Source organism: Corvus kubaryi, unplaced genomic scaffold, assembly GCF_017639235.1.
Source record: "Corvus kubaryi isolate FWS band 111438036 unplaced genomic scaffold, C.kubaryi_AGA036_p1.0 split1-37374, whole genome shotgun sequence".
In the NCBI taxonomy this organism is placed as follows: Eukaryota; Metazoa; Chordata; class Aves; order Passeriformes; family Corvidae; genus Corvus; species Corvus kubaryi.
Genome location: NW_024582079.1, coordinates 934,010 through 959,338, shown reverse-complemented (window position 1 = coordinate 959,338; position 25,329 = coordinate 934,010). Strand labels below are relative to the sequence as shown.

Here is a 25,329-nt window from a genome sequence, read left to right as displayed (position 1 = left end):
TCCACACCACGTGGTTTTCCAAAGCAGCCACCCACGAGAAAATACCTATTCCAGCCAAGTGCCTTTAGCTGAACAATGGGGAAGAATTTTGCATGAGCAAACTATGAAATTCTCCTAATAACATTTACAGATTTTATACCATGATTGAATTATATGCTGCCAGCAATGGAAAGATGATGGAATTCTTTCCAGCCCTTTTGTTGCTAGTTTTAATGAGCTCTGAAGCGTCTCAATTATGTGCAAGGTTGTAAAAATTATTAACAAGCATTTACAAATTAATGACTTGACCTTCTGCTCTTATTTCAAGTAGTGGAGTTGACCATGAAAGATTTGATACACTCCAGCTGAAGTAACTTAATTCTGTTATCAGATTCTGTAATTTTAGAAGAACATTCAGATACTTTATCCTACTCATTACTACTCTAAGTTTACCAAAGAGGAGGTCTTTTCTAGCACCCACTCACCCTTAGTAGTTTTCTAATGTTTTAAAGCAACACAAACCTTTTCCTGGCGAACATACAAAATAGAAGTTCTCAGTTCTGAAGGCAGCAGATGATGTAGAAACATACAGACCCTGAGAAATGTTACACTGACATCAGAGTTATAACTGTAAAATATAAAATTTGAAAACCAATGTTTTAGCCCTGAGTAACTTTTCTTCCTGCTCCACAAAAGTAAAACAGGCATCAGTTCAAAAAGTTACCTTATGTTTTTGAGCAACTTTATACACAAGACTACTGTGACTTTAAAATTTTTGAAATCAAAGAGGAGGAAGGTTTTCTCTTAATTTTGGTGCTGAGCCATTGCACTTCTCTCTGTTCAGTCACACACACAAACCCTCACTACAGAATTTGTGCACATACCAGACCTATAGTTTCTCCCAAGTGGGACACAGCAAGTTTTTTTTCTGGTTTGGCTCTTCATCACTTCAAAACCTCATTGTGACAGCTCATCAAGTTGAAAACTTCAGTTAATGAATCAAATATCCAATGTTACACTTTTTATAAATAACCACATATGTAGAACAGCAAAACCACTCCCTGTCTCTAAAAAACACTCATATGATGTAACTTCAGACTCTCCAAGGTGCAGCAGGCTCAGACTAAAATAGAACTAAAACCTAAAAATTAACCTTAACCGAACCTATTGGTGACCAAAGATTGCATCTGGGGTGTCCAATATAAAAGTCAGAGGGGAAATGTCACCAGGGGTCTTCTTACACCATATTTCAACAAACAATTCAGGCTTGAGAAAGCATTTCCATTACAGATTTCCATTACTCTCAGGAAAAACACTGACATCAAGAAAAAAATAATCAAAATAGGTTCTTAGCAAAGGTTCATCACAAGCTGCCACTGACTCTAAAATCTTTGGAAAACCACACGTCATTCCAGTGGGGGATGGTTTGGAAAATTTCTGTTTCACTCAACAATAACTAAAATGCAGCATTTTCAATGGGACAATAAAGCAAGAATTAATGTAATTTCACAGTTCCCAATGGGCAAAAAGCAGCTGATTCTGGTACTGCTGCTTATTATTACATTTGGTTCTTTATAAGCTTCTGAAGTTACAGGTCTCCTCCTCTCCCAAACAGAACACAAAACTTGTAGAGTAGGAATACACTAAAAATACACTCTGGTAAGTCAGGATGCTGTGAGGAAACCAGGAGGCTGAGCTGGGGCTGCAAATACAGCTAGACAAAGACAGCAACTCCAAGGCTTGGAGAATGATCCATCAATGTCAGAAGCTGGCTATGGGACTTCACCAGCCTTAAGCCAAAATATCCAGACACATTGCTGCCAGTGCTTTGTTCCTTGTTCAGAAACATCAGCTCCTGCTTGCAGCACGTGTCCCATGTCTCAGCTGGATTCCTGTGTGTGCCATGTGCCTGCATCAGACAAGTCTTGAGGAAATCAGTGTGAACCTTTAAAGGCTGTTATTCTGAGGGAACTGGCACATTTTTGGAACTCTATAGTTTGCACATGTGAGGTCTCAGTAGTTAACATCTTTTTCACTACTAACAACCACCTCTGCAGTTGAATTGCCCAGCTTAAGGCCTACAACTGCATTCCAGAAAAAACCAAAAGCCTGAAAGAAGTGGGAGTAGCATAAAGCTTAATTTTCAAAGTTAAGTTTTCTAAGGCCCTTTTATCCAGTTCTGGCCTGTTTAAATGGACTTTCTGAAACTGTAAGAATTGGTAAGACACAGCAGCAGAATGAGAGCCTTAGTATTAGGCTGAGCAAAAATTGTGTGTTGGGATGAAGGGAAGGAACCATCTCGCTAGGGATGACAATGCTGAACTCTGCTCAGCTCACGCAAATGTATAAAGTCACACCATGTATATTTAATACACTAGCAAAATATTTATTTTATAATGATAAAACAGAAGTGAAGGATTTCTTTTTGGTGTGCACCAGTAATTGTAGTAAAAGAATAAGGGGATTAATGGACTCTTTATACATTTCAATGACAAAAATTCATAAAGGTTAGCATCAAATTCAACTGTTCTCCATTTACAAGCATAAAACTTACCATAATACCCCCCAAACACATATATAAAGAATTATAGTTTTAAAATCTATAAAAAGTAAAAAATATACAGTCAGAAGATCTAACTCTTATTCAAATCTTTAATATAAAATTGTAAACATTTATTTACACAAAGGAAATGTGTATAACAAAATTTTGAGCACCCTTTTCAATTGGATCGTGGTTTTTGGAAGGCAGTGGATGTTGCACAGTGACACTCTCACCTTGCCTGCCCAACCAAAACCGCAGTTCATAAATAAAGCCATGGGCGGCCGGCTGGGTTCAGTTCAGGGGAGATTGGTTTTATTGCTCTGAAGCTGCAGCAAATGGAAAGCCCGAGTGCAGACACAGACAGTGACACGTTACAGGGCATGAGGGCAGAGCCCAGCCCTGCCCATGCACCCATGTACATCAAAACCATATTTTCATTTCCATTGAACTGTTCCAACCTTGTTCCAGTGGCACCGCATTCCCAAGGGTCCCACAGCGTTCTGTGCACAGGGACCAAAGCCAGAGCCAAGGGCTGTTGGATCCTGTTCACACATGGAGACCAATGGGCATTGTAAGCCAGTTTGTCTAGAATCACACTTAATTTTACTCCAACAGTACCATGAAAAGGCCCTGTCATCAAACCCAGATACCTTCCTGAACAAACCCTCTGGTCAAGCAGAGCAATATCCACCTTAGCTTCCAGAAACAGTGGAGGAAAGAGCACACCTGCGTTTTCCTGGACATTTCGCTGGATTGCCTTTTTGGTAGTAATAATGCAAACAGCAGATGTTCTTGTCCTCCAGTTAAGAAATCACAACTGGATGGATCATATTTTGACTTATTCAGAACAAAGTCTGTGCAAAATCTACTGGAAAACAGAGCAGATTTCACCACAACCTAAACAGGGAGAAAGAAAAGCTGAATCCTACCACCCTGTTATTTCTGTCAAGTGTTTGTAAGGGGGAGAAAAAAACCAGTGACATGGAAGGATGCCACTTGAAATTGAGGTCCCAAGCACCCCCAACAGGAAGGGAAGGCACACTGGTGCAAAGTTAACCCTTAAAATTAAAAATACAGCAAACACTCCTTCCCCTGCCATTGCTAGTTTATATCTATACTCTTCTAATGACACTTACCTTGGACCAGTTTTTGGTTTAACTTAATAGTAAACCAAGCTCACTAGCTCTTTTCTTAGATTGCCAGTATAAGAAAAGCTAGCATCAGTTATTTGCATCTCAACTACTTATTCTAGAAAATATCAGAAGTGTCAACAACCAAAGTCACCAACACCTTCATCTTCCCATCCAAAAACAATCTTTATGTTATCTTTTCAAAAGCTCTATGAGGGATTAGGCCTGCTTCAGTGAAGTTTTATCCACTGTTCAAAGGTGGGATCCACTGATCAATGCACATCTTTCATCAACAGTTCAATATGATAGAACAGCAAATCTGATCAACAGAGTGGAATTCATCCACACTAGTTAAGTGTGCTGGACAAACCATGTTCCATGCATATTTGGAAAGGGTTAAAGTATTAGTGTTAAAAAAGCAGTTTTCAAAAGTGCAAATTGTCTCATAAAGGAGCTGCAGATACAGTAAAATATTTTCCTTCTTTGAAACCAATGATATCATTCACTTCCCTTCACCCCCTCTGGAAAAAATCCTCTCTCACAATTCTGCAATGCAGAAAACTCCTGAAGAAGCCAGTCTGTGTTGAAGGAAATTGCTTTGAAATCACTATGCTGGGTTTGGTTACAAAGTTTAGAGGAGTTTTCCAAGAAAGTGGATTTAGAAAGGGAAGAGGTATTTGTGCATTTAAAACAAAAGCTTTCAACTTTATTTTCATTTTAAAATAAACGTTAAGGCAAGGTGGTTTGTTGGTGGATAAGGGATTTTTTTGGTAGAGAGTAAGGACTTCGGAACACTGACTGTTCGTTCCCATTGTGGTTCTTGTTGTCCTTTCTGGGACCAACCCCAACATATGGATAAGAGGTCTCCTTGGGCTGAGCTGAAGAACCAGCATCTGCTTCAAGGGATATTAAAAAAGTAAATCCACCAGTCTATAGAAAGATTATCAAACTTGTAACCCAGTATTAAAAAACCAAAGCATTTAAAGGGGGAGACTTCCACATTGGAGCAACCCTGATAAAAGTATTCTCCCTGGCTTCCTGTGCTATTATTGCTAATAAGGACTTTCCACCTCCCAGCCAAATTCTTTTTTCCTCATTTTCATCCTGAAGTGACAAAGTCTTGTGCTCATTGCTAACTTCGGGGGATGAACTGATCTCGAAGGTTAGTTTTACTTTTTACAACAAAGAAAACTAGATGAGCTGTCATGAAGCAAAGCCTTCATTTAAATACAACTACCTTTGGAAATAAGTTATGAAGAAACAGGCGCAAAGTAAATGGCTTTACAATTCACGTTAAACCTACTATAGTTTAAAAGTTCTCCCGTAAGAAATTCCCCCTTTAAACACAACAAGGTACAAGCCAGGAACTGTGCCTCTCTACAACAGAGTGCAAACTGCAGCTTAAAAGACTACAATCTATGAAGATGACTATCTAGACTAACTGGCCAGGTTTTAATACTTTCTCTCAACTATTACCAGCATCTAGAAATATTTACTGTGAAATATCACTTGCTTACTGAGAGTACAGGCACATGCTTCAGCAATGGGGAAAAGAAACAGTTCCAAACATTTTGCAAGCATACTCAGGTGCATACAGCCTCTTCTCAAATAAAAAGTCAGAAGTTTGATGGACACTACTATAACAGCATATCAAGCTATGAGCAAATAATTATTGCAAGTAATAGCTGCAGACTAAGCCCTAAACACAATTTGTGCAACTATTTGCGTTCTTTCTGCACTATTTCTGTGGAATTTTTGTTTTGTTTTTAAATAATTAAAAAAATTTAGTCTTAGAACACTGCAAGTGAAATTTCTGGAAGGCTGGCTAGGACACAGTATTTTTTGACCTGTTCAAGTGTGCGACTCCTCAGAGACCGCAGACAAAGCACACTCCTCCTGCAGACCTGCTTGGTGCGCCGTGACCACGTGTCAACACTTGCTGAGAAGCAGCTCCAGTCTTTTTCCCAACCATTTACCTCTAATGCCTGCAAGTCTCCTCAATGCCACAGGTTTTTTGGTCCAACAGTTGTTTATATCTCATGAAATAATTAAAAAAAGTAGAACCCCCGCCCCCAGCCCCATTTTAATGAGTTCCTAACAACTCATCCAAATCGTTCATCCACTCCTCTGAAGTCCTGTTTTTCAGCAAAGAGTCTATCAGATCTGTGTCACCAGTTAAGTTCTGAAGTCCATTATTGCCTGACTGGCTGCTGTAGGCGAAAGGCAGCTCCTGGCTAGTCGTCCTCACAGGGTACCCTTGGCTACAGTGCAGGTTTCCTCTGTTGGGAATTTGCTGATTTGGGTTCTGGTTGAAAGCATTCAGGTCTGGAACAGTCTGGTTCATGCCAGGCAAGACTTGCTGTGAGGGTACCTGCTGCTGTGCGGGTGGGTTTGTCCGCGGCTGCGCTCCCAAAGACGACGACAACATCTGCCCAGAGACAGCAGCATTCATCGAGGTCATGGGCCTGCTGGTGCTTAGGCTTACCTGAGGCATTCCCTGGGCAAACTGCTGGTTGGACATCTTTAGATGTGTTTGCTGCATGTGGAAAGAGGAGTTGGCAGTAAATGGTCCTAAGCCACTGTTTGCTTGTGTCTGGTTGTTAATATTAGGGATACCTTGGTGTTGCCAAGATGGATTTTGAGCCCCCATAGCAGCTGGTACTCTTGCCATCTGTGGCTTAGATAAGGTTGGATTCAGTGCACCTTTATTGTGCTGCTGAGAAATACTTGAGTTTGGTAAGGTGTTCTGCCCATAGCCAGTAGGAACAGCAGCGCCCTGGCCCAAGCTGCCCTGTCTCTGCATCGGTGTCTGTCCATTGGCACTCGGAGTCGCGTGCTGGGGAACCATCTGGGTCATGCCAGATGCCAGGTTGTACAACCCCCCGCGCTGCATGTTCTGCATGCTGGGGTACTGAGACACCCCCCGGTCCTGCTGACTGGAGCCCGACTGGAGTGGAGCAACAGGAGTGTGGCCGGGTCCCATCTGAATCATGTTCTGGCTCTGAGGAAACATCCGCGGACTACCGGAGCTGGACTGTCCTAAATTACTGACCCCAGGCATGGCTGAAGATGACCCTGAAATACGAAGAAATATTTTGTACATTAAATACCTCACGTTCATCCAGAGCCAAGCCAGGCTTGTAGGCACAGTAACCCAGAAAGGAGGTGCAGCTACATTAGTGTAAACTGACCTCTGCAAGCAACACACAGAAAGCAGAGGTTTAATTACAGAGTGTCAACTGTTGCTCCAGTTAGCACCTCCACCTTGATCTCAAACACAGATATGCCAACATCCTAAAAAAATCTGAATACCACTTCTAAGAGTTCAGTATCATTAATTAAAAAAAAAATTATGACTTTAAAGGCAGGACTCTGATATTTCTTTGTGAACAAAGGTTACCACATATACTTTGAAGTGCGTGCACAATTTACTAAGCTGTTAAAAAATACCTCTAACTGCACACACATACACACAGTGTCAGTCATTCCATGCATACACAGTGCATCTCTTATCAGACAACTGTAGGATTGCCAGTTTGGCATTTTCCCAATTCCAGGAATATCTTTTATTTATCTAATACAGAAATATCTAATTCAGAAATTTTTCGTCAAGTATCTTTTGGATTTCCACAGTGAAATATTCACTATGTCAATATGCAATGCTGATAACCAAGCAAGGTGATTTGGAAAAATGTCTTCTCAGTAAACCAAATACGGTCCTTTGTTTTTGCAAATTCTGAGTTAAAAAGTTTCTTCCTGTAGAAGAAACAGCCCCCTACTTGAAGCAAAAATAGCAGAACAGTTCTGTAAAGTTTGCATGTAACACCCTCCACACTCCTTACAGCTGACCAGGGGAAACCTACCTACACAATTTCTCTACTTTCAAAACAAAAAGCTGCAGAATTTTTTCATGTTTTATGATAGCTAAGGAGTACTGGCTCTCCATTATTATTATATTTGAATAAAAACCAAATTATCAAAAACAAATTAAAATAGAATTCAAATTAGATTGAATTCATTATCAACAAAGCACATCATAAAAAGATCAGTGTTGGGGGAATGGATGGGTGGGGGAAGAGTCTTACTATAAAAATATTTACAATGAAAAGATAGTACACATATCAGGATTTAAGGTGCAAAAAATAGTTACAATCATCATTACATGGAAAAAATAATTTTAATAATACTGATGTCCATTATAGCAAAACCTACTCTATTTCTAATAGCTGTATGCCTATCTCTGTAGAAAAGTGGTAAGAGAAAGAAATATTTCAGTGCAATATTTGAAGGATGCTACTGGTCCCTCTGTTAGCACACAATCCTGTTGTATTGGTATCAAGTTCTTTCAGTTAAGTAACAAAACCCAGTTGTAACTGCACTTGACACTTGCACAGGCATGAACGCTGCCAGGGTGAAGGTATTACATTTCCATTTGCATCCTTCTCCTTCAGTATTTATTTCTGAAGGAACATGGAGAGTAAGGAAACAAAACAAAGGGAATTAGCACTATTCTTGTACTCTAGGTTTATGAAAAAAAGGCAAGTGACTTCTTGATGCCCCATCAATTAACAGCTTTTAAAGTAAGAAGATGAGTTTTTACTGCTTTCTAGTTCTTCCACATTTTTGAAGCTATTCCAGATCAACAGTTACAACATTTTTTATCAGAGTTAATACACTACAGACATACTAAGGTGCTTCTCATACAAAAAAATCCCATGAAGGACACTTAACATGTAACGAAGAGAATTCAAACTGCATTCCCTTTTAAAGGTAGCAGGGATAAGAACGTTAGAGACTTTTAAACTCATCCTAGAGATGAGAGAAATAATACACGACTTATTTTTCTTTAATGAGGGCCTGTGATAGATACAGGCAGTAGTGACGTCAGGCTTCAGAAAAAAACCCTCTGAATCCTAATATATCAAAGACAGAGAGAATTTCCAACCTGCACAACGAAATAGTAGTATAAAAAAGGCCTGTAGAACAATAAAGGTACTGAAGAATTTTACTCATTTCCCAAACAACACTAAGAAACAGAAGCTTAAGTTGTCCCAAATACCTGTGACCAGGGAAGCTGTTTGCAACTGAATCAGAGTATAGGTTAAGAGCTTTCAAGGCAGAGTGACGTGTAGTAAATTAATTAAAAGCTATCCAATCCAGGAAATTTGAAGACACCTTGTTTTTTACTCCTGATATTTTTTCTGCTATTATTTCAACTGCCACGTTTACTCACCTGTGAACTGTCCAACCTGTTGCTGGTATGGATTCTGTGGTTGATCCTGGTACTGGGGAGGAGGCCGTGTCAGATGCCGCTGCAGCTGCTGCTCCTGCTGCTGCCGCTGTTTCTCCTAAGAAAGGTCCAATGCAAGACAATTTGAAAACTAATCAAGCTTTTTCCAAGGGCTATCTTGGATAAAAACAAGCTGTCTGCATATTTCTATGCACAGCTGGTAATCAAAGGGGCTTCTGCAGCCCTAAAGTCACTTCAGGCTTTGTTCTCAAGGCTCAAACACAGTCAATTTACTTTGATGAGTGACAAGACCAGGATCTCAGAGACAACAGCATGCACTACAAGAGTTACTGCAGTGCATGTCTGAAGCCTTTCAAACTTCGAAAATCTGAGATGTTAGTGGCCTAATCAGTAACATAATCAACGGGTACTTTTAGCAACACTTTAAAGACAAAAAGAAGTACAGGTACAAAAAGAGCAAAAGTGAGTGTATAAAAATAATAACATTTACTTTTTTGGTCTTTATTTCCAATGTATTTTAGATGCCTTTTTAGAAACCAGTAAAAGTGCAAGTCAGAAATATAAAAAAAATTACACAGAAATACAAAAACCGAACATGTAAATATTTTCTAATCCTGTCTGCAAATATGAAAAAATATACACAAATCCATATTATCATAGATCACAGGTTTTCCTACAAGATTATGGAAAACTGCAGAACTAAGTCCATAATACAAGTCATACAATTTTGCAACCATTGTTTCAAATCGCTTTCTTAACAACACACTGATCAACTAAAACAAACCCTACTCATGACACAAAATAATTGTGCCTCTTTAAAAGCACATTTTAAAGAGCACAGAAATTTATGATCAAGCCATTTGAAAAATAAACCAAACGAATTTTCTACTAGGAAACTTTAGGGAAAATTGAAATTTAAAATCTTGAGGGGAGTGTAGATGTAGTGATAGTACACTCAGATCTTGACAGTCTTAAGAGCCAATAGGCTGCTTTTACAACACGAAATGTATCAGGCACAGCATTTCTGTCTCTTCTTACTCAGATACCTTCAGCGAGACTGAAATTCTGAGAAAGGCCCATAGTGATACAATGCACAACCACCTACTTATCCAAAAAGTTACACCGAGCACAGCAGGGGACAGAAATTCCCTTCCAAGAGTGTTGGGGCAAAGACACTTTAAACAAGAGACTGGTGCAATGTAACAAATAGCAGATACACATCTCTACCACCCTTCCCGAATGTCTCCAGCTGCGAAGCTGTTGAGACATGCACAGGAATGAAGAGGGCAGGCCGCTTGACAGAGGACCTGCTGCTTGCAGGACCAGTCAGACCTGAAAGAGGCTGACCACGGAAGCCAACAAGAGATGCCATAGCTCTGAGAGAAACCAAGAACTGCAGAACCTGGCTTGCGGAAAAAAAGTAAAAAATATGCAGAATACCAAGTGAAAAGACAAATTTATAGTGGCAAGGAATGGCACTGAAGCTACCTGAAACTACAAACCTCCAAAGTAGACATCAACAAGTTCAGAAATCTTTTTGTAAAACTGCATCCAGTATCATGTGTATCCAAAGAAATAAACATCAAATCAGAATGCTAACAAGACCTAGCTTGACTGGGCAGTACAGGGCCAATAAATGTGGCAAATGCAGTATCTAAAACTGTTCAGCTCCAAAGCAAGGCTGCTCCTTATTCGGGACCAGAGTCCCAGCATCACTATACACAAATGGAAATTACAGAAGTTAGTTGTAGTTACCATTACTAGGACATGAATGAAATATTTTCATAATACTGATATTTACTGCAGCAACATGTGCTGGCAAAGCAGAAGCAAACAGATAGGAAAAAAAATATTTCAATGCTGTGTTTGAGATATGCTACTTATCATCTCCCCACTGTTCAGAGATATCTAACACCTGTTAGGTCCATTATTGTCCTAAGGAAACCTACTGGGCCACAGCTCTAAGAGCTCTAACAAAGCTCTAATAACCACCATCCACCAGACATGCAAAATCACAAGCAGGAGGTCACACCCTGTATTTCCTTTCTCCCCACCTGCTCTCAAAGAATACCTGTTTGTTAACATTTTGGGAGAGTAATGATTACTCATTTCTGACATTTGATATTAACATACAAGTTACCAAAGACTGATTGATTTACTAAAAAGTACTCTAAGCTCACAGATCACATAACTCATGGAGAAACGTGATTTTATTGATGATTTGGGCATTCTCTGTCTTTCGGTCTTTGATAATGTAATTCCCCCACAGTATTCCCTTAGTCCAAATTGTTTTAACTCAAATATCAAAAACAGATCTTTACCACACTCAAACACTGACAACCACATTACTATGTTTTGTCTACACTGGCTCCAGAACTGAAGGGGCTTTTGTGTCACCTCTGTTGAGACCTCAATTTTAACTGGATGTCTCCAGGTGATAAAAGAGCCATTGGCTAGGACCTGGCACAGCCACAGCTCCACAGTCCTGCAGATTCTACTACAACCTTCCCCCGCAAAATGAGCTTTCATATATTTTCTGTTCAGAGGAGACTGTATCATTTCCTTCTTAAAGCTTCTGATGGGCAGCTGATTCAGGGAGACCTTAGAGCACTTTTCAGTACCTAAAGGGGGATTACAAGAAGGCTGGAGGGGGAAGGTGTCTCAAAAGTGATAGAGCAAGGGGGAATGACCTCTATTTGAAGAAGGTTAGGTTCAGATCAGGTGTTAGGAAGAAATTATTTACTGTGAGTGTGGTGAGGCATTGGAACAGGTTGCCTAGAGAAGCTGAGGCTGCCCCATCCCTGGAAATGCTTCAAGGCCAGGTTGGATGGGGCTTGGAGCAACCTGGTCTAGTGGAAGATGCCCCTGCCCATGGCAGAGATGTTGGAACTGAGATGATTTTTGAGGTCCTTCCCAAGCAAACCATTCTCTGATTCTAAAACATCAAAAGCTATTTTATGCACCAAAGCAAAGCAGCACAAATTAAAAAAACAGATAGCTGGCTGCTCTCACCTGTTCTGCCAGCAAATGCTGCTGCCTCTGTTCCATTAGGAATTGCTGCTGCTTCTGTTGCTCCATGAGCAGATGCTTTTGTTGCTGCTCTCTCTGCTTCTGCTGGTCCATCAGCATTTGGTGTTGCTTCATCACTGCTGCTTGCTGCTGATAAGCTGGGTTGCTGTGGTTACCTGCCATGGAGACGTTTGGAGCCTGGGCACCCACCCCAGGGCCTGGGACAGAAACAGGAACACGAGGAACAGTAGGAGCAGGGTTCTGATCCTGCAGAACACAGGAAAAGCAAAAAAACTTACAGAAATGCAGTAACTTTTTCACTTGTGAAGCTTCTTATGGAAGCTCAGCTAATTAAAGACAACCAAACACCCATCTATACAGTGCCAGACACAGAACTGCCAGTTTGGAGCTGGGGTCAGAAGCTCCACAACATTTAGGAAGAGAGGCTTTAACTTCAGTCTCAAAGTACTTCCCAAACTCCAGCTCAAACAGGTGAGTATAGCTCTGTGTGCTCCTTTTCAGGCAGTTACAAACAGCACTTCACACACCCCAGCTTTAGTTTACTTTGGTAGCAGCTTTTCAAACACTACATTTTCTATTTTCATTATATGAAACATTTATTTAAATCCTGCCTCTTCTGTCAACATTTAATACTGCAAGTGTTTATGTCTCCCACCCTAAAGTTGCTTTCTTTTAGTATCAGAGAATTTACTATTTGCAGGTGAAGGGGAGAAGGCTTCCACTGGTCAAAATGGGTCTTAAAGTATTTTTCCAGCAGCCCAACCATCACCATACTCCACAGACAAAAATACTACTAAAGATAAGTCTGATAGTATTCGTTTTTCTTAAGTCTGCATTTTTTGGCATTTTGAGACTGGAACTTGGGATAAGCAAAAATAACATGTAACAACTATCATTCAAGATCCGATACTGCCCTCTTAGTACCAGCAAATCCCTTTGAAATTTGACAGCTTTCATCATTAGAAAGCACAGTTCAGCCTCATCTCTAATTGCACAAACAAATGTTATGTTCAAGTTAAGAATTTAGCTAATGGGTTTGGCTGTTGGTTCTCACTTTGCAGTTTCACAAGGAATCATGGACCAAATAGAAGGAATGCTGTGCTAAGTTGTTCTGTGTGCAAGTTTTTGAGAAATTCTCCAGAAGCTTTCATCAGTATTTCTGTTAGTTCAGTGCAAGTGTGGCAGTGTAGATGCAAGGTCACCCTCATTGTTTTTCAGTGAGGGGGAGATGCGACACACACAGTCGTCTCTACCCTTCTTCTTCCATCAAAATGCTGTTAGACAGTTACTTCTGCCAGCTTTCAAAGAGATTCTTTTTTTTTTTGTGCTTTATGAAGCAAACATTGATCTCAAATTTTTATTTGTACACCGGTGTGGTCTTTATCACAGACTATTGAGAGCCTTTTCACAGGTTTTTTGTTTTGTTGAGGGAAACATGACTAGAGCTGGATCTCAAACAGCTTTTGCTGGAGGAGCTTTAATCCTTGTAACAAATACCTTTTTTTTAACAAGCCCTCTCGTATGTGCATTGCAGGTACATGTTACAGAATCCCAATGAGTCTATACTTCCACCCACTACATAAATTTTCACCTGCAGCACACCTGTAGTAACAGTTATATACAAGGCAAAGGAGCACCACCTGGAATTTTCTGTTACAGAAAAACCTGAAGCATATGCTTCAAGCAAACAAACATTACTATTATTCATTCTTAATGATGTATTTCTCTCCTATGCCATGTTTCCCCAATGCCCAGAGACTTAGCCAATAAAAATCCTTAGAACTGAAAGGTGCCAAGGAACACCCAAGAAATGAGGAATGCAGCCCCCACTTCCACCTCTCTGCAAAAGTAGGTCTTTTTATAGTAAGCCAACTCTGACACAAGTAGGGACTAAAAACAAGGTAAAGAAATCAAAGCTTCTTTGAGAACACTGTTTAACACTACCGTTTTATATGAGTTATTTTAGTCAAAAGTTTACAAAGCATCTATTTATCTTTTTAAGCAGAGGCTTCTGTGAAGCATGACATAATTTGTTGCCCACAAAGTATATTAAGCTGGAAATCACACGTTACATGACCTAGAACCCAAAATTAAAAACTGTCCCCAGTGGAAAAAAGACCTTATGATTCTTGTCTCAGCTTATTGTATACAGAAATTTTCTCTTTAAAATCAATGAAAACACTTGAAACTACACCAAGGAATCTGTACTCCAGCCTTACCTACCCAACAACCTTAAATCTGCTACTGAACAAAGGTAATTCAGGACATTCACCTGACCATGTGGCAGTCGGTAGGCAATGTTTCCAGACTTGGGTTTCAACAGGATCATCCCATTTTGGTCATCACTCACGTGGGATAGTGGTGGCTGCTGGCGCTGCTGGAGGTATGCCAGCATGGGAGTCTTGTTCTGCCCAGGCACTGCCACCCCCTGCTCACACGCTGCTTTGTAATGGGAAAGAGGTTTGGTGTTCCCATAGTCCAGCATAGAGCCTTGACTATTCACAGGGTTCTGGTTCAAGCTGTTTTGCTGATGACCCAAAATGTTCACATGGTAGTTGCCTCCAGCCCTCGGTGAGCTTTTATTTCCCAAATTAGGCATCATGAGTTTCTGATTGTTGAAGTCTGGCTGATAAACCGATGGGCTAGTGGGATTTTCCATGGTATATGGGACAGCCAGTGGACTATGGGAAGACCCAGACTGTTGCCACGTAGACATCTGATTTGTTTGGTGGACTTGTGAAGCTTGTTGCTGGTTCTGCAACATCTGATCTCTCTTCTGCTTGGCAGCAATCTGCTGAAGTTGATGAGCAGAAGACATTTCTTTGGCACTTCCTGCACACTTCCCAGGTAACAACACAGGCCTCTGGACATTCTGAGAGTGGTTTGATGCCTGCATCATGGGCTGATTAGGATTTTCAGTCATTGACTGACTGGAAGATGGGAACATAGCCTGGGAAGTACCAACTGTTGTAGAAGCAGCACTTACAGGTACAGAAGCAGCACCAATAAATGCTGAACCTGAAGAAGTGGCTCTAACCTGGGGAGATCCCAGCTGTTCTTGTTCAAAGGGTGCTGGGGAAAACTCAGTCTTTATGTTAATATCTTGTGGCAATGGAGTCTGTGCAGCTGAATTTGAAGAATCTGCATCTTTTTTGTCTTCAAAGTCATCACTGAAGAGATCCTTCATGTCTTCATCGGGCACTGATCTATTGAGCTCCTCAATAAGTTCCTTCCATTCTTGCTCATTTAGGTTAAGATCAGGCATCAAATTATTCTGAGATATAGAACCTCCTGCTACAGGATTCATACAGGGAAGCTCATCTACGGGCTCCTGCTTCAGCTCTTTGTTCAAACTCAGAGGAAATGAGTCATCTGCATCACCACCTCCATTCATCTGCAGGCTGGAATCTGGAAGACACTTCTTGTTGATGCCATCGAGCCCCATCGGATGTTTCCCATTAAGTTGTAAGGTATCTCCAGTGCCAGATTTCTTGTCAAGATGATGGAGTGGAGACACAGGGGGTATTCCATTGGAAGAACCACTCACTCCAAGACCATCATCACGACGCAGTTTCTTGGACACAGAAAACACATCGCCATAGCCATTCTGCTGGTCTCCGTTCTGAGGGGAAGCAGCACTGTCAAGCTTTCTTTTCACAGTCTCATGGAGCTGCTGAAAAACAAAAGGAATATTTTACTTATGTAGTTCTATGTTACATAGATCTGGATTTTTATCTCGTACCAGAACATTGTCTAGCTCTGAATAAAACACTTCAGAAAAAAATCAAAGATTGTATCTTTGTTCTGGTAACATTTTGTTTTACAAGTCAGCACATGAGATGACTTCCTCACTATAACCTCTTAGGGAAAATTTTCAAAAAACATGTACTACTTCAAAGAGAGAAGTAGTGTGATTTTCAGACAAAACTAAAGGTGCCATATACTCTGACAACAACAAAAAGTTGAGAAATGGCTGTGAACTGGAATACGTTATGGTTTTTCCTATTCAAAATGAAAAAAATATTGAAGAATGTTAAGAATCAAATTTTAGATGAGAATAAAACCCCATATTTTATTTGATCTATGTACAGACACTGTGTAATTGTTCCATGAGACTGTTTTATAAAGCAGTCTCACATTTAAATATTTAGAAAAAACAAGTGATTCTCTTGTGATAACTTTTAGAGAACAACTGTGTATATAAATTTTGTAAACAATCACACTTTTGGCACTGAAGCAAAACCAATTTGTCACTTAGCGACCATTGCTTCACACTTGTGGAAAATGCAATTCAGAGTTCAGCCAGTTCTATTACAGCAGAGCAAGTTCATTCTTTTCCTCCTTTCTGCTGAAGTATTTTCCAGCTGCTCTGACCACCAGAGCCCCAAGCAGCTCCACAGTTGGCCTCTCACAGATGGTGAAGGCACAGATTCTTTTTCTCGTGGTGCCACCTAGAAGCGACCAGCAGCTACAGCAGCAGCTTCACAGCCACAGCCTGAGCACCTTTGTTCCCTGTTTTTCTCCTTCCTGCCAGCATTCTTGCAAATATAAAGTTCTTTCTATTGACCTCAAAAGCATCTGAAAACAGAATTCCTGCGCACATCAAAGGTGACTATAAACTTTTCCTTCCCTCGGGTGCATTCTATTAAAAAAATTGAGCTTTGCTGGTGCTGGAACACTCCACCAACGCAGACAAACCTGTAGGGCAGAGACACTGCTCCGACAGCGCAGGGAACTTAAAGAGGGAGCTGCCATCAGCTCCCGACCCGGGTGAGACACCGTGGTACATCTCAGCAAGACACACGACAGGAATCCCCACCAAGAGCTACCCATCTGAGGCATGGGGTCGCTGAACAACAGCCCTCTCAGATGGCAGGAAAGCAGCTCATTAAACAAACCTCAAGACAAGTATGGTTCTTTTCATATTACCTGCAGTCTTCATAAGGCAGTCCACTAACCCCTGGGGAAAGCTGTCTCATCCAAGGAAAAATGGGAAACCTCAAGATCTCAGCATTCAAGCAAGAGGTTGTATGTAGGGCCAGCATAAATTATCAGAAGAATTTTACACACTTGCCTGGGCAACAGCATTCTTTGATTTACAGACAGAAGGACTGGTTCACAGTTAATAGTTGTTTTGTTTTTTTTTTTAACAGTCTACAGTTAGCTGCTCTTTGGGGGAAAACAACCTCAGACCATCTGTTTAATTCCTGCACAGGTAACAGCAAAAAATCCCCATTATTTGTTTAATGCTTGCATAGGTAAGAGCTAAGTCGTATTTTTATCTGTGGGACAGCCTCCAGCTTCCCCAGAGACTGTGATCTTCTAGATGGCTCATGGAAATAGCAGCAGAGTAGCAAGATCAGCAGAAGACTGAGTAGGATGAGGTGAGGTGTACATTTGGAGAGGAGGCTGGAACTTGAAATCTCTTAAGTTAAACATTAGGTCTTCAGCTTAGAGTAGCAGCTCTCTAGTGAACTTTTCAAATACCAACTTGAAAAAATAGTGGAAATTTACTTTTTTGCAAAAAGGCAAAACAACAGAGGGCAAAGAAGCTCAACTCCATCACAACATTTGGCTTTCAGCAAGTTTCCAGTTGTTTACTTAATATCCACCAGGAAAACTGAAGCTCAAGGTGGATGAGTAACTTGCCCAAGGTTATATGATGAGTCAAATTACTCAAAGTTTGGGAATGGGTCCTCCTTAATTCTAAATAGTTAGGGAAAAAACCCACTCCCTGAAAACTTACATAAAAGTAATAATTTAGTTTTGTGAGCTACATTCACTGCAGTCTAGAAAAAGATACAGACCCCTAATATCCAGCACAGGAACTCTCATATCTCTATGGGTTTTAACAGTCATAACACTCAGATATCTGACCCTTGGAGACATTTTGACTGTAAGTTGCTCGAGACAAAATCCTCCTTTCACCTAAAACTGTATTCCTCTGGCAAAAAAAAAGGGAGATTAAGTTCCTCCCCAGTTTGTCTGTGTCTATCCAAATAATCTGGTCTGAGGGGGAAAATAACAAGCTGCATGTGAGATACAAGTCAGACTGCAAGCAATCTACATATCAAGCTGCTCCAACAGAGTTCTCAAGGCAAGAAAAACCTGTTCTCTTCTGCCAAAACTCAGGGGAAAAACCAACCAACACACGGATGAAGTAAAGCATAGCTTGCTACTCACTAAGAAAACCCCTTCAGCTTTCATTTTCTTGTTCATTACCATCCTGTAAGGCACAGTGGTCCTCTGGTACGCTGTCCATGGTTTCCCAAGCAGAATCAATCAATTCTATTTATAACACTGAGCCAATAATTTCCACTGTCACAAGATCAGATACAGTAGTGTATTCTCATTTTCTCAGCGTATTCAATTTTCCAACAAAAGATGAACTTCTGAGATCACTGCTATCTAGCGATGCCTAAAAATATTACCCCAAAAGCATTTATTTGAAGTATTTATATCACTGTAGGAGCAATGCAAGGCAGGGGATGTGAGCAGGCCTCCGTCCTTTGGCCCAGGACAGGACACAGAGTTTGTCAAAGAGCCACTGAGGGGCCACAGGCTGCACCTCCTCCACATCACATCACCTGAGCTGCATTTTATTCACGTGAGCAGAACACACAGTCCTCAATGTGGTCATAAACACTTCCTTGGCAGGAGCACACATGCCCAACTGTGGATTCCTCATGCACAGAACACAAGCTGACAAAACCCAGGTGCCATCCATGACAACAAAAGGTGTCCAACACAGCAGCCTCTGGCCATATAACTCACACACTGACAAGGACACAGGCCCGCAGTGCCAGAGATGGATGCACGCCCAGGCAAATGACAAGGCTGCCAGCAGAAAACAGACAGCACACAAAGCATTTTGATATATTCAATCTCTGTCTAAAACCCACCAGTTTTACCACAATGATGCTCAGCCCTACTGTAGTCTCACTGCAGGGGCAAATTGCCTGACTTTGTAAAAGCTGTCCAAAACCTACTACTGAAGCCCAACAAGAAACCAGAAAAGCTTCAAATTGCTCTATCTATTGCTTGTCTGTTAGCACTGGCCGAGTTCAAAACTTCAGAGGCCAGGGCAGTGCTCTCTTATTGCCTTGGTGGGAAGGGGCATGAATCACTGACCAAAACAGTGGTACAAAGTTGTTCTGATTGGTTTTGTTGGTTTTTTGGTTCAGGTTTGTTTGTTTGTTTGGTGTTGGCTATTTTTCTGTGGACTCAATACCTGAAACTAGATTTAGATAATCATCTGAAACCAGTGACATTTCAATGCGTTAGAACTTAACAAGCATGAAAGTTTAGCTCACATTGTTTGCTTGAAAGCAAGAAATCCTTTACCAGTCAGGACTGTTAAACTGAGGACAGTCAGCTAAAGTCCTTTTGCAAAAATCCACTACTTTGCTATACTTTGCGTCCTGTAACTGAAGACAGTAAATATATCTACATAAAAATACAAACTGCATGCAGGTTTCATTTTAAAAAAAAACAAACCACCTAGTGAACATGACAGAGAAGAAACTTCTTAAAAATCTGGTACTCATACTGTGCCTTTCAGGCTCTGTATAATGTTCTTACTTAGTTTTTTAAAGCATCTGTTATAGAGATTTAAACATTCTTACAGGATTCAGTAGAGCTTCAATTTTTTGTATTTTACTTCAAATTAGTTTACCATTTCAATATCAGAATTAAGTCTATAAAGACTTGTCCTGATCTGCCAGCAAGAGAAACATAATGCTGGACATTTTCAAAGAAGAAATGCTATATCAGCCTATAAGCATAATAAAAAACTAGCTCAAATACGGCTCCTAGCATTCTCATCTAGAAGAGGAAACCAAATCAGAATACATCCATTTTTCTGCCATGGAAGTGGCAGTATTGCAGCACAGATAAGCTCCCATGAACCAGAGTTCACAGTAGGTCCTCTATAGACACTGACTCTCCTCCCCTGCCTCGCCAAGGACAGGAGCAACAAAGATGACAACTGCTTAAGCTGGAATAACAGTGCAAATACCAGACAGTAGTGTATGAATTTTGGATAGAAAACATAACATTTTGAGTACACACAACAGTAAGAACTCTCCATTTACTGTGCATCTACCCACAGCTTCCAAAGATGCATTCCCCCTGCAAGGAAAGCATTTTATTACCCAATGTGTTCCTGCATTCCACTGTGCTGTCAGAACCAAACTGCTGGACTCATTTTAATTTTTACTTTAATTCCAGCAGACTTTTGTATTTGGGTGACTGCCTGCTGGAGCAAAGAAGGGCTGTGGATAGGCATGTCTATAAATATCTCAAGCCTGCATTAGTCACAAGGGGCAGCTTCTGCTACAGGAATTGTTCTGCTGAATCAAAAAAACTCCTGTGCCTTCAGCTGCAATGCCAGATCCTCCACCTCACTTGAACTTAAACAGCAGCCACAGCAGCTCAGTCACTCCCAGATCCTTACAACTTAGGAAGCATCACTGCATATCTAACTAATCTGGTAAGGGAAATGTTTCAAACATAAAACAATACCTCACAGAGAATTAAAAGGAGACAAAGAAAAACCTGTCTGAGTTGTTGGGCAACAAACTATCAGACTTGTCAGCAAAAACAAACAATGGTGGCAAGACTACACTGCACCATAGCTATATATAAATAACATGCAAATAATTTGCTATTTTTGTGGTAAAACATAATTTCACAATTTAACACCCCTATACCACAGCTTACACAAAAATGAGGTCTTTCGAACTGTTAGAGTACCAGCCTGAGCTTCGTTAGAGGAATGTCATTAATGCTTGTCAGTACACTCTGGGCAATCTATTCCCCTTAATTTATTACTTTAGGTCTTTCAACCAAGAAACACTGCATTGCTCTCCTCGGATTTAAATTTCATTTTAAACTTTTTACTTGGTGCCTTTGCTTAATTTAGAATTTAACTAATATTAATGTAAAACATCTATCACTCCCAAATAAATGCTGCTCTTCAGCTTTAACACAAAGCATTCTCAAGACAGGCCACTGACTAGACCTTCAGTGCTCATTCCAGAAATACTGTTTGTGGTTTTGTGGCAGTCCTAGACAAAGCAAGCTCTCTGCACAACAACTGCTCTCAGGTGGGGAAAAAAAACCCAGTAAGAAACAGGGAGCAGCTCTCCTTCCAAGACACCACATCATAAAACAAGGAGATGAAAATCCAGATCTTGCCATTCTCCTCACTCACGTCAGTGAAATGCCTTTGGTTCAGCTGAGCCATACACTGCCTTACAGTCTACCACAGATATATAAGGAAGTCAACCTTTCTCCTGTAGAGAATTTAAACAGCATTATTAGATGAACTTTCATGTATCAGAACCTGGCAGAGAAAAATTGTTCTAGGATACAAGCTCTGTCTCTTCCCAGCTTCCTTGTTTCTCAAAAATGTAAGATTAACAGAGCAAACACATTATCCAAATATCAAGCATCTTCTACTTTGAACACAGCCTTAATAGTGTCATATTAAACAACAGAAATGGGAAATGGATGTCAACATTTGGATTTCCCATTAAATAATGGTCTAGAAGTTTTTTAAAAGTAGAAAGCTAGAAGGTTTTTCAACGTTTTTCTCAAAGGAAGGACAGGCCTACATGACACACAAAAACTCCAAGGTACTTCTGTATCAATACTGTATTCTCTCAGTTTCCATAGCTCAAATTGGAAGAGAAAATATCTGATTTTGTCCACGTGACAAATCATACAAGACACTAAGGAGGAAGTGGCGGTGCCACCCTGTTCCCTGTGACTACTGTGGATTTACAGAAGGTGCTCTGCAGCACAGCACCTGGCAGTGCCCACACTGTCCACACTTGTGGCAATGCAGCTTCATGTCCTACTACTACAAGCCCTCTGATGCTAGATCAAGAAGCCTTCACCTTTACACGAACTGCTCTCTCATTCAGGGACCAAAATAAATGCTTCACTAATGTTCAACACAAAGTACCAATTTCCAAGAGTAGATTCATATGCAGATTCACAGAAAAATCTGGATTGTTACAGCAGCAACAGCTGATATAATGCACGTTGCACTGAGCTAGCAGCATTCTTTGGAAAGGAATGTGTTCAGGATGTTTTAACACAAGATAATTTTGGTGTTCATCCAAACTTCATTGAACATTGGAAATCAAGCTCATGTCCTTCTCATTCAAAGCACATGCTCGGTCTTGATAATGGCAACATGATGGGTAGAGGTAAAATGCCAACCTAGAGAGGGACCTTCTGGGCCACGGGAATTAAATTAGCAGCAGAAGTGATGTTGTTGTTGTTGTGTTTTTTTCCAAGACTTGAATTACTAAGCAAACCAACTTTACACCCCAGTAACGAGGCGATGAATCAGCAGCTGCAATTAAGCTCACAGTCATGGATCCTAGGAAGGAAACAGCAGGCCAGCCCGAGGAAGAGTCATTCATACACTAAAACCCTCTTCTGTTGTGCAAATTGGCCACTGGCAGCAGCTTCCTGTACAAGGGCTTCCCAGATGTGCAGTGCACTTCAGAACCTGCTGCTGTTGAGAGCCTTCATTATAATGGATGCTAATTAGATCAAATCCACATCCAAAGTGATTTAAGAGAAACAACACCAATGAATTAGAATCATCTTTCTTTTAGAAGATCAATATGAAGTCGTGTGGTGGCAGTTTAAGCAACAGGATTTGACATGCTAAAGAGCCCTGACTGTAATGAAAATACACATTATTAAGGGGTAGAGCCCCATATGCAAAAAGCCTCAGAGCCCAGCAGGAAATAAACAGAATCTCCCACCAAGTCTTTAGATAATAAAAAACAAGTTTGAGTAATTTTTGTTTTGACACAAGTTTAGATTCAAGATCAGTCTGCTAAACAACAGCTAACTGTAAAGTTTTGCAGAATCAATGTCAGGAATGCACGAGGTTTCCTCTCTTCCTCAAGCACCCTTCTGTAGCAGCCCTCTGAAGTGCTCTAACTGGGTCACAAGGACCTCAGTCTTCTCAACAGTCAGCAAGTCCTCGAGTCTCATAGGTGTATTAGCAAGAACAGAAGTAATTCAGTTAAGTAACGCTTTCAGTTTATCTTGTAAATACTACAAACTGCACCCAGGCTGTCTAGTGCTGGTCACAGTAAGAATGACATTGATACACCCGGTGTTTCAGTATTTCACATCATGCCCTGGACACTCGAGTATACAATAAGCTCTATCGTGTTTCTATTTTAATAACAATAAATGAGGTCCAAGACAGAGAGATGTATATCCTCCTTCCTTTCTAATCCAATCAAATACACAGAGCAACTTAAAAATACGACTTATTCCATATATTGACCTGAAGATGTCTTAGGCTAATCCAGTGTCCCCTTTTAAAGACGCTCAGAGAGGTACTGAATCATTTTCATGCAGGCCACCATTTAAAAATACCTGGTTTTAAGGCAGACAGGTATTAGGACAGGCAGCCTTTAAGAGGTTATCCTACTAACCTACATTACTGACACATTAGCACACAGCAGTATATTTAAAGGGCCTAGAATAAGTTAAGCAACAGCTATCTAGATATACAAACAGGGCTGTGTGAATATGTCCCGACAACCAGAAATGCTAGAGAAGCCAGAGAAACATTAAGATTTTGAGCTAAGCCAGTTTTTAATGGGTGGAGTGGGATTCTCATAGTGTTCACACCCACTAGAGTGAGTGGCAAACAAGCAGCTGCCTTGCCACTGAAATTCTTTCCAATATGTACCAAAATTAACAGACACATTATTTGTCTTAAAACTTCCCCCTCAGTAATAAGCATATCCTTATCAAATGACTCCACAAAACCCTGAAAACCCAAATTAAAGACTTAAGCAAACAAAAATCCAAAGGCACCGCAGTATTAATGCCCTTCTGACAGTTTCTGCAGGGGCATTTTAGGTGAATTAGCCAGAAATATAACTCACAAAATATTCTGAATTATTTAAGCATCAATAGAAATCCTGCCACTATCCCTACCCCCCCACGCCACAGTTTTTATATACTCTTCCAGCATGCAGAGGTGACGAGCGAAAACAAAACAGCCCTTATCGGCTGCGAAGTTGTAACAGAGCGGACAGGGTACTCTCCAAAGCAGCCCCAACCCCAGCCCTCGCACCGCAGGCCACCACACCAGCCGCGAGAGCTTGTTTTCCTTCCCCTATCCAGCTCCAGACGAGAGGTCCCGGTACCAGCCGGGCACGACCGCCGGTCCCTCCCCGGCCCCAGCACCCGGCCCCGGGCGGCGCTTACCGCGATCAGGGCGCTGCTGCGGCCGTGCTGCTGCTCTCCGCTCGCCGCCTCACCGTCCAGCCCGTTGGCTCCGCTCCTCTCGGCGCTCCCCGCGGCGGCGGCGGGCGGAGGGGGTGCGGGTGGCGGCGGCGCCGGGGGCGGCTGCCGGTGCTTGCCGGCCCGCTTGGCCTTGGCCTGCAGGCAGCGCTGGTGCAGGGCGAAGGTTTGCTGGCGCTCCAGCTCCAGGCGCTCCGGAGACACGGCCTGGTAGCGGGACTCGCAGGCGCTGTGGTGCCGCCGGCAGAGCTCGATGCGCCGGCGGAGCCGCTCCATCACCGCGCTGTGCCGCGGCACCACGAACTCCGCCATGGGGCAGGGGGGCAGCACCATGGGCCGGGCGGCGAAGGGGCGGCCGCCGCCGCTCACCGGCTGCTCGCTCCGGCGCCCGCCATGGCGGGGCCTCCGCCGCCCCTCCCGTCGGCCTTACCTGCGCTGCCCGCCGGGATCGCCCCGGGTCCTCCCCCCGCCCGGCCCGGCGCCCGCTCCGCTCCCCCCCGCCCCACTTCCTCCTTCTGCCCTGAACCCGATGCCGCTACGCTGCCCCCCTCTCCCTCAGCCCTGCCCGCCCCGCGGGGCCTGGCGGAGCCCGCCGCGCTTCCTCCGCCGCCGCCCTCAGGCGCGGGCCGGCCCGGACCCCCGGCCCCCCATTGTTGTCCGCGCCGCCGCCATCTTGAAATTGTTTTTCCCCTCCAGAGCCGAGTTGAGAATAAATGGGCGGAGCTTCCTGGGTGGGGGGCTACGTCACGGCGCGCGGCGCGTCACGAGCCGTGACCGACACCCCTCCCGACCAATAGAAGGGCGCGGAGGCGCGAATTAAGCGGCGGGGGCGAGCTGGAGGCGGTGCTCGGCGCGGTTAAAAGGAACAGGTAGGGAAGGGGCCGGGCGGCCACGACGCAGCCAATCAGAAGAGCGGGGAGGCGGAGCCACGGGTGATTGACAGGGAGGGGCGGGCAGGCGGAGCCCGGCCCGGCCCGGCCCGGCGGGAGTGTCCGCCCCGCGTCCCGGGCACCGCCGGCCCGCTGCAGCCACGGCTCGGCCCTGCACAACCGCTGCGTTCGGGACAAAGCGCGAGCTTACCTGGCAAAAGCCTGGAGGAGAGG

At 42.4% G+C, this 25,329-nt stretch overlaps 1 protein-coding gene across 2 annotated transcripts; it reads right to left on the bottom strand.

Moving 5' to 3' along the window:
- Positions 1-2,340: 2,340 nt before the first annotated feature.
- Positions 2,341-24,827, bottom strand: LOC121657767 (mastermind-like protein 1). 2 transcript variants are annotated; one of them, XM_042013840.1, is made up of 5 exons: positions 24,191-24,827; positions 14,205-15,602; positions 11,915-12,178; positions 8,885-8,999; positions 2,341-6,726 (listed from the first exon to the last, which is right to left on the bottom strand). In XM_042013840.1, exons 1-5 carry the CDS (start codon positions 24,557-24,559, stop codon positions 5,735-5,737), a joined length of 3,138 nt encoding a protein of 1,045 aa, XP_041869774.1. In that variant the 5' UTR covers positions 24,560-24,827; the 3' UTR covers positions 2,341-5,734. The 2 variants fall into 2 exon arrangements, with proteins under 2 accessions (XP_041869774.1, XP_041869773.1); XM_042013839.1 differs by having other exon boundaries at positions 14,205-15,605; positions 24,191-24,826.
- Between the last annotated feature and the right edge of the window lie 502 nt (positions 24,828-25,329).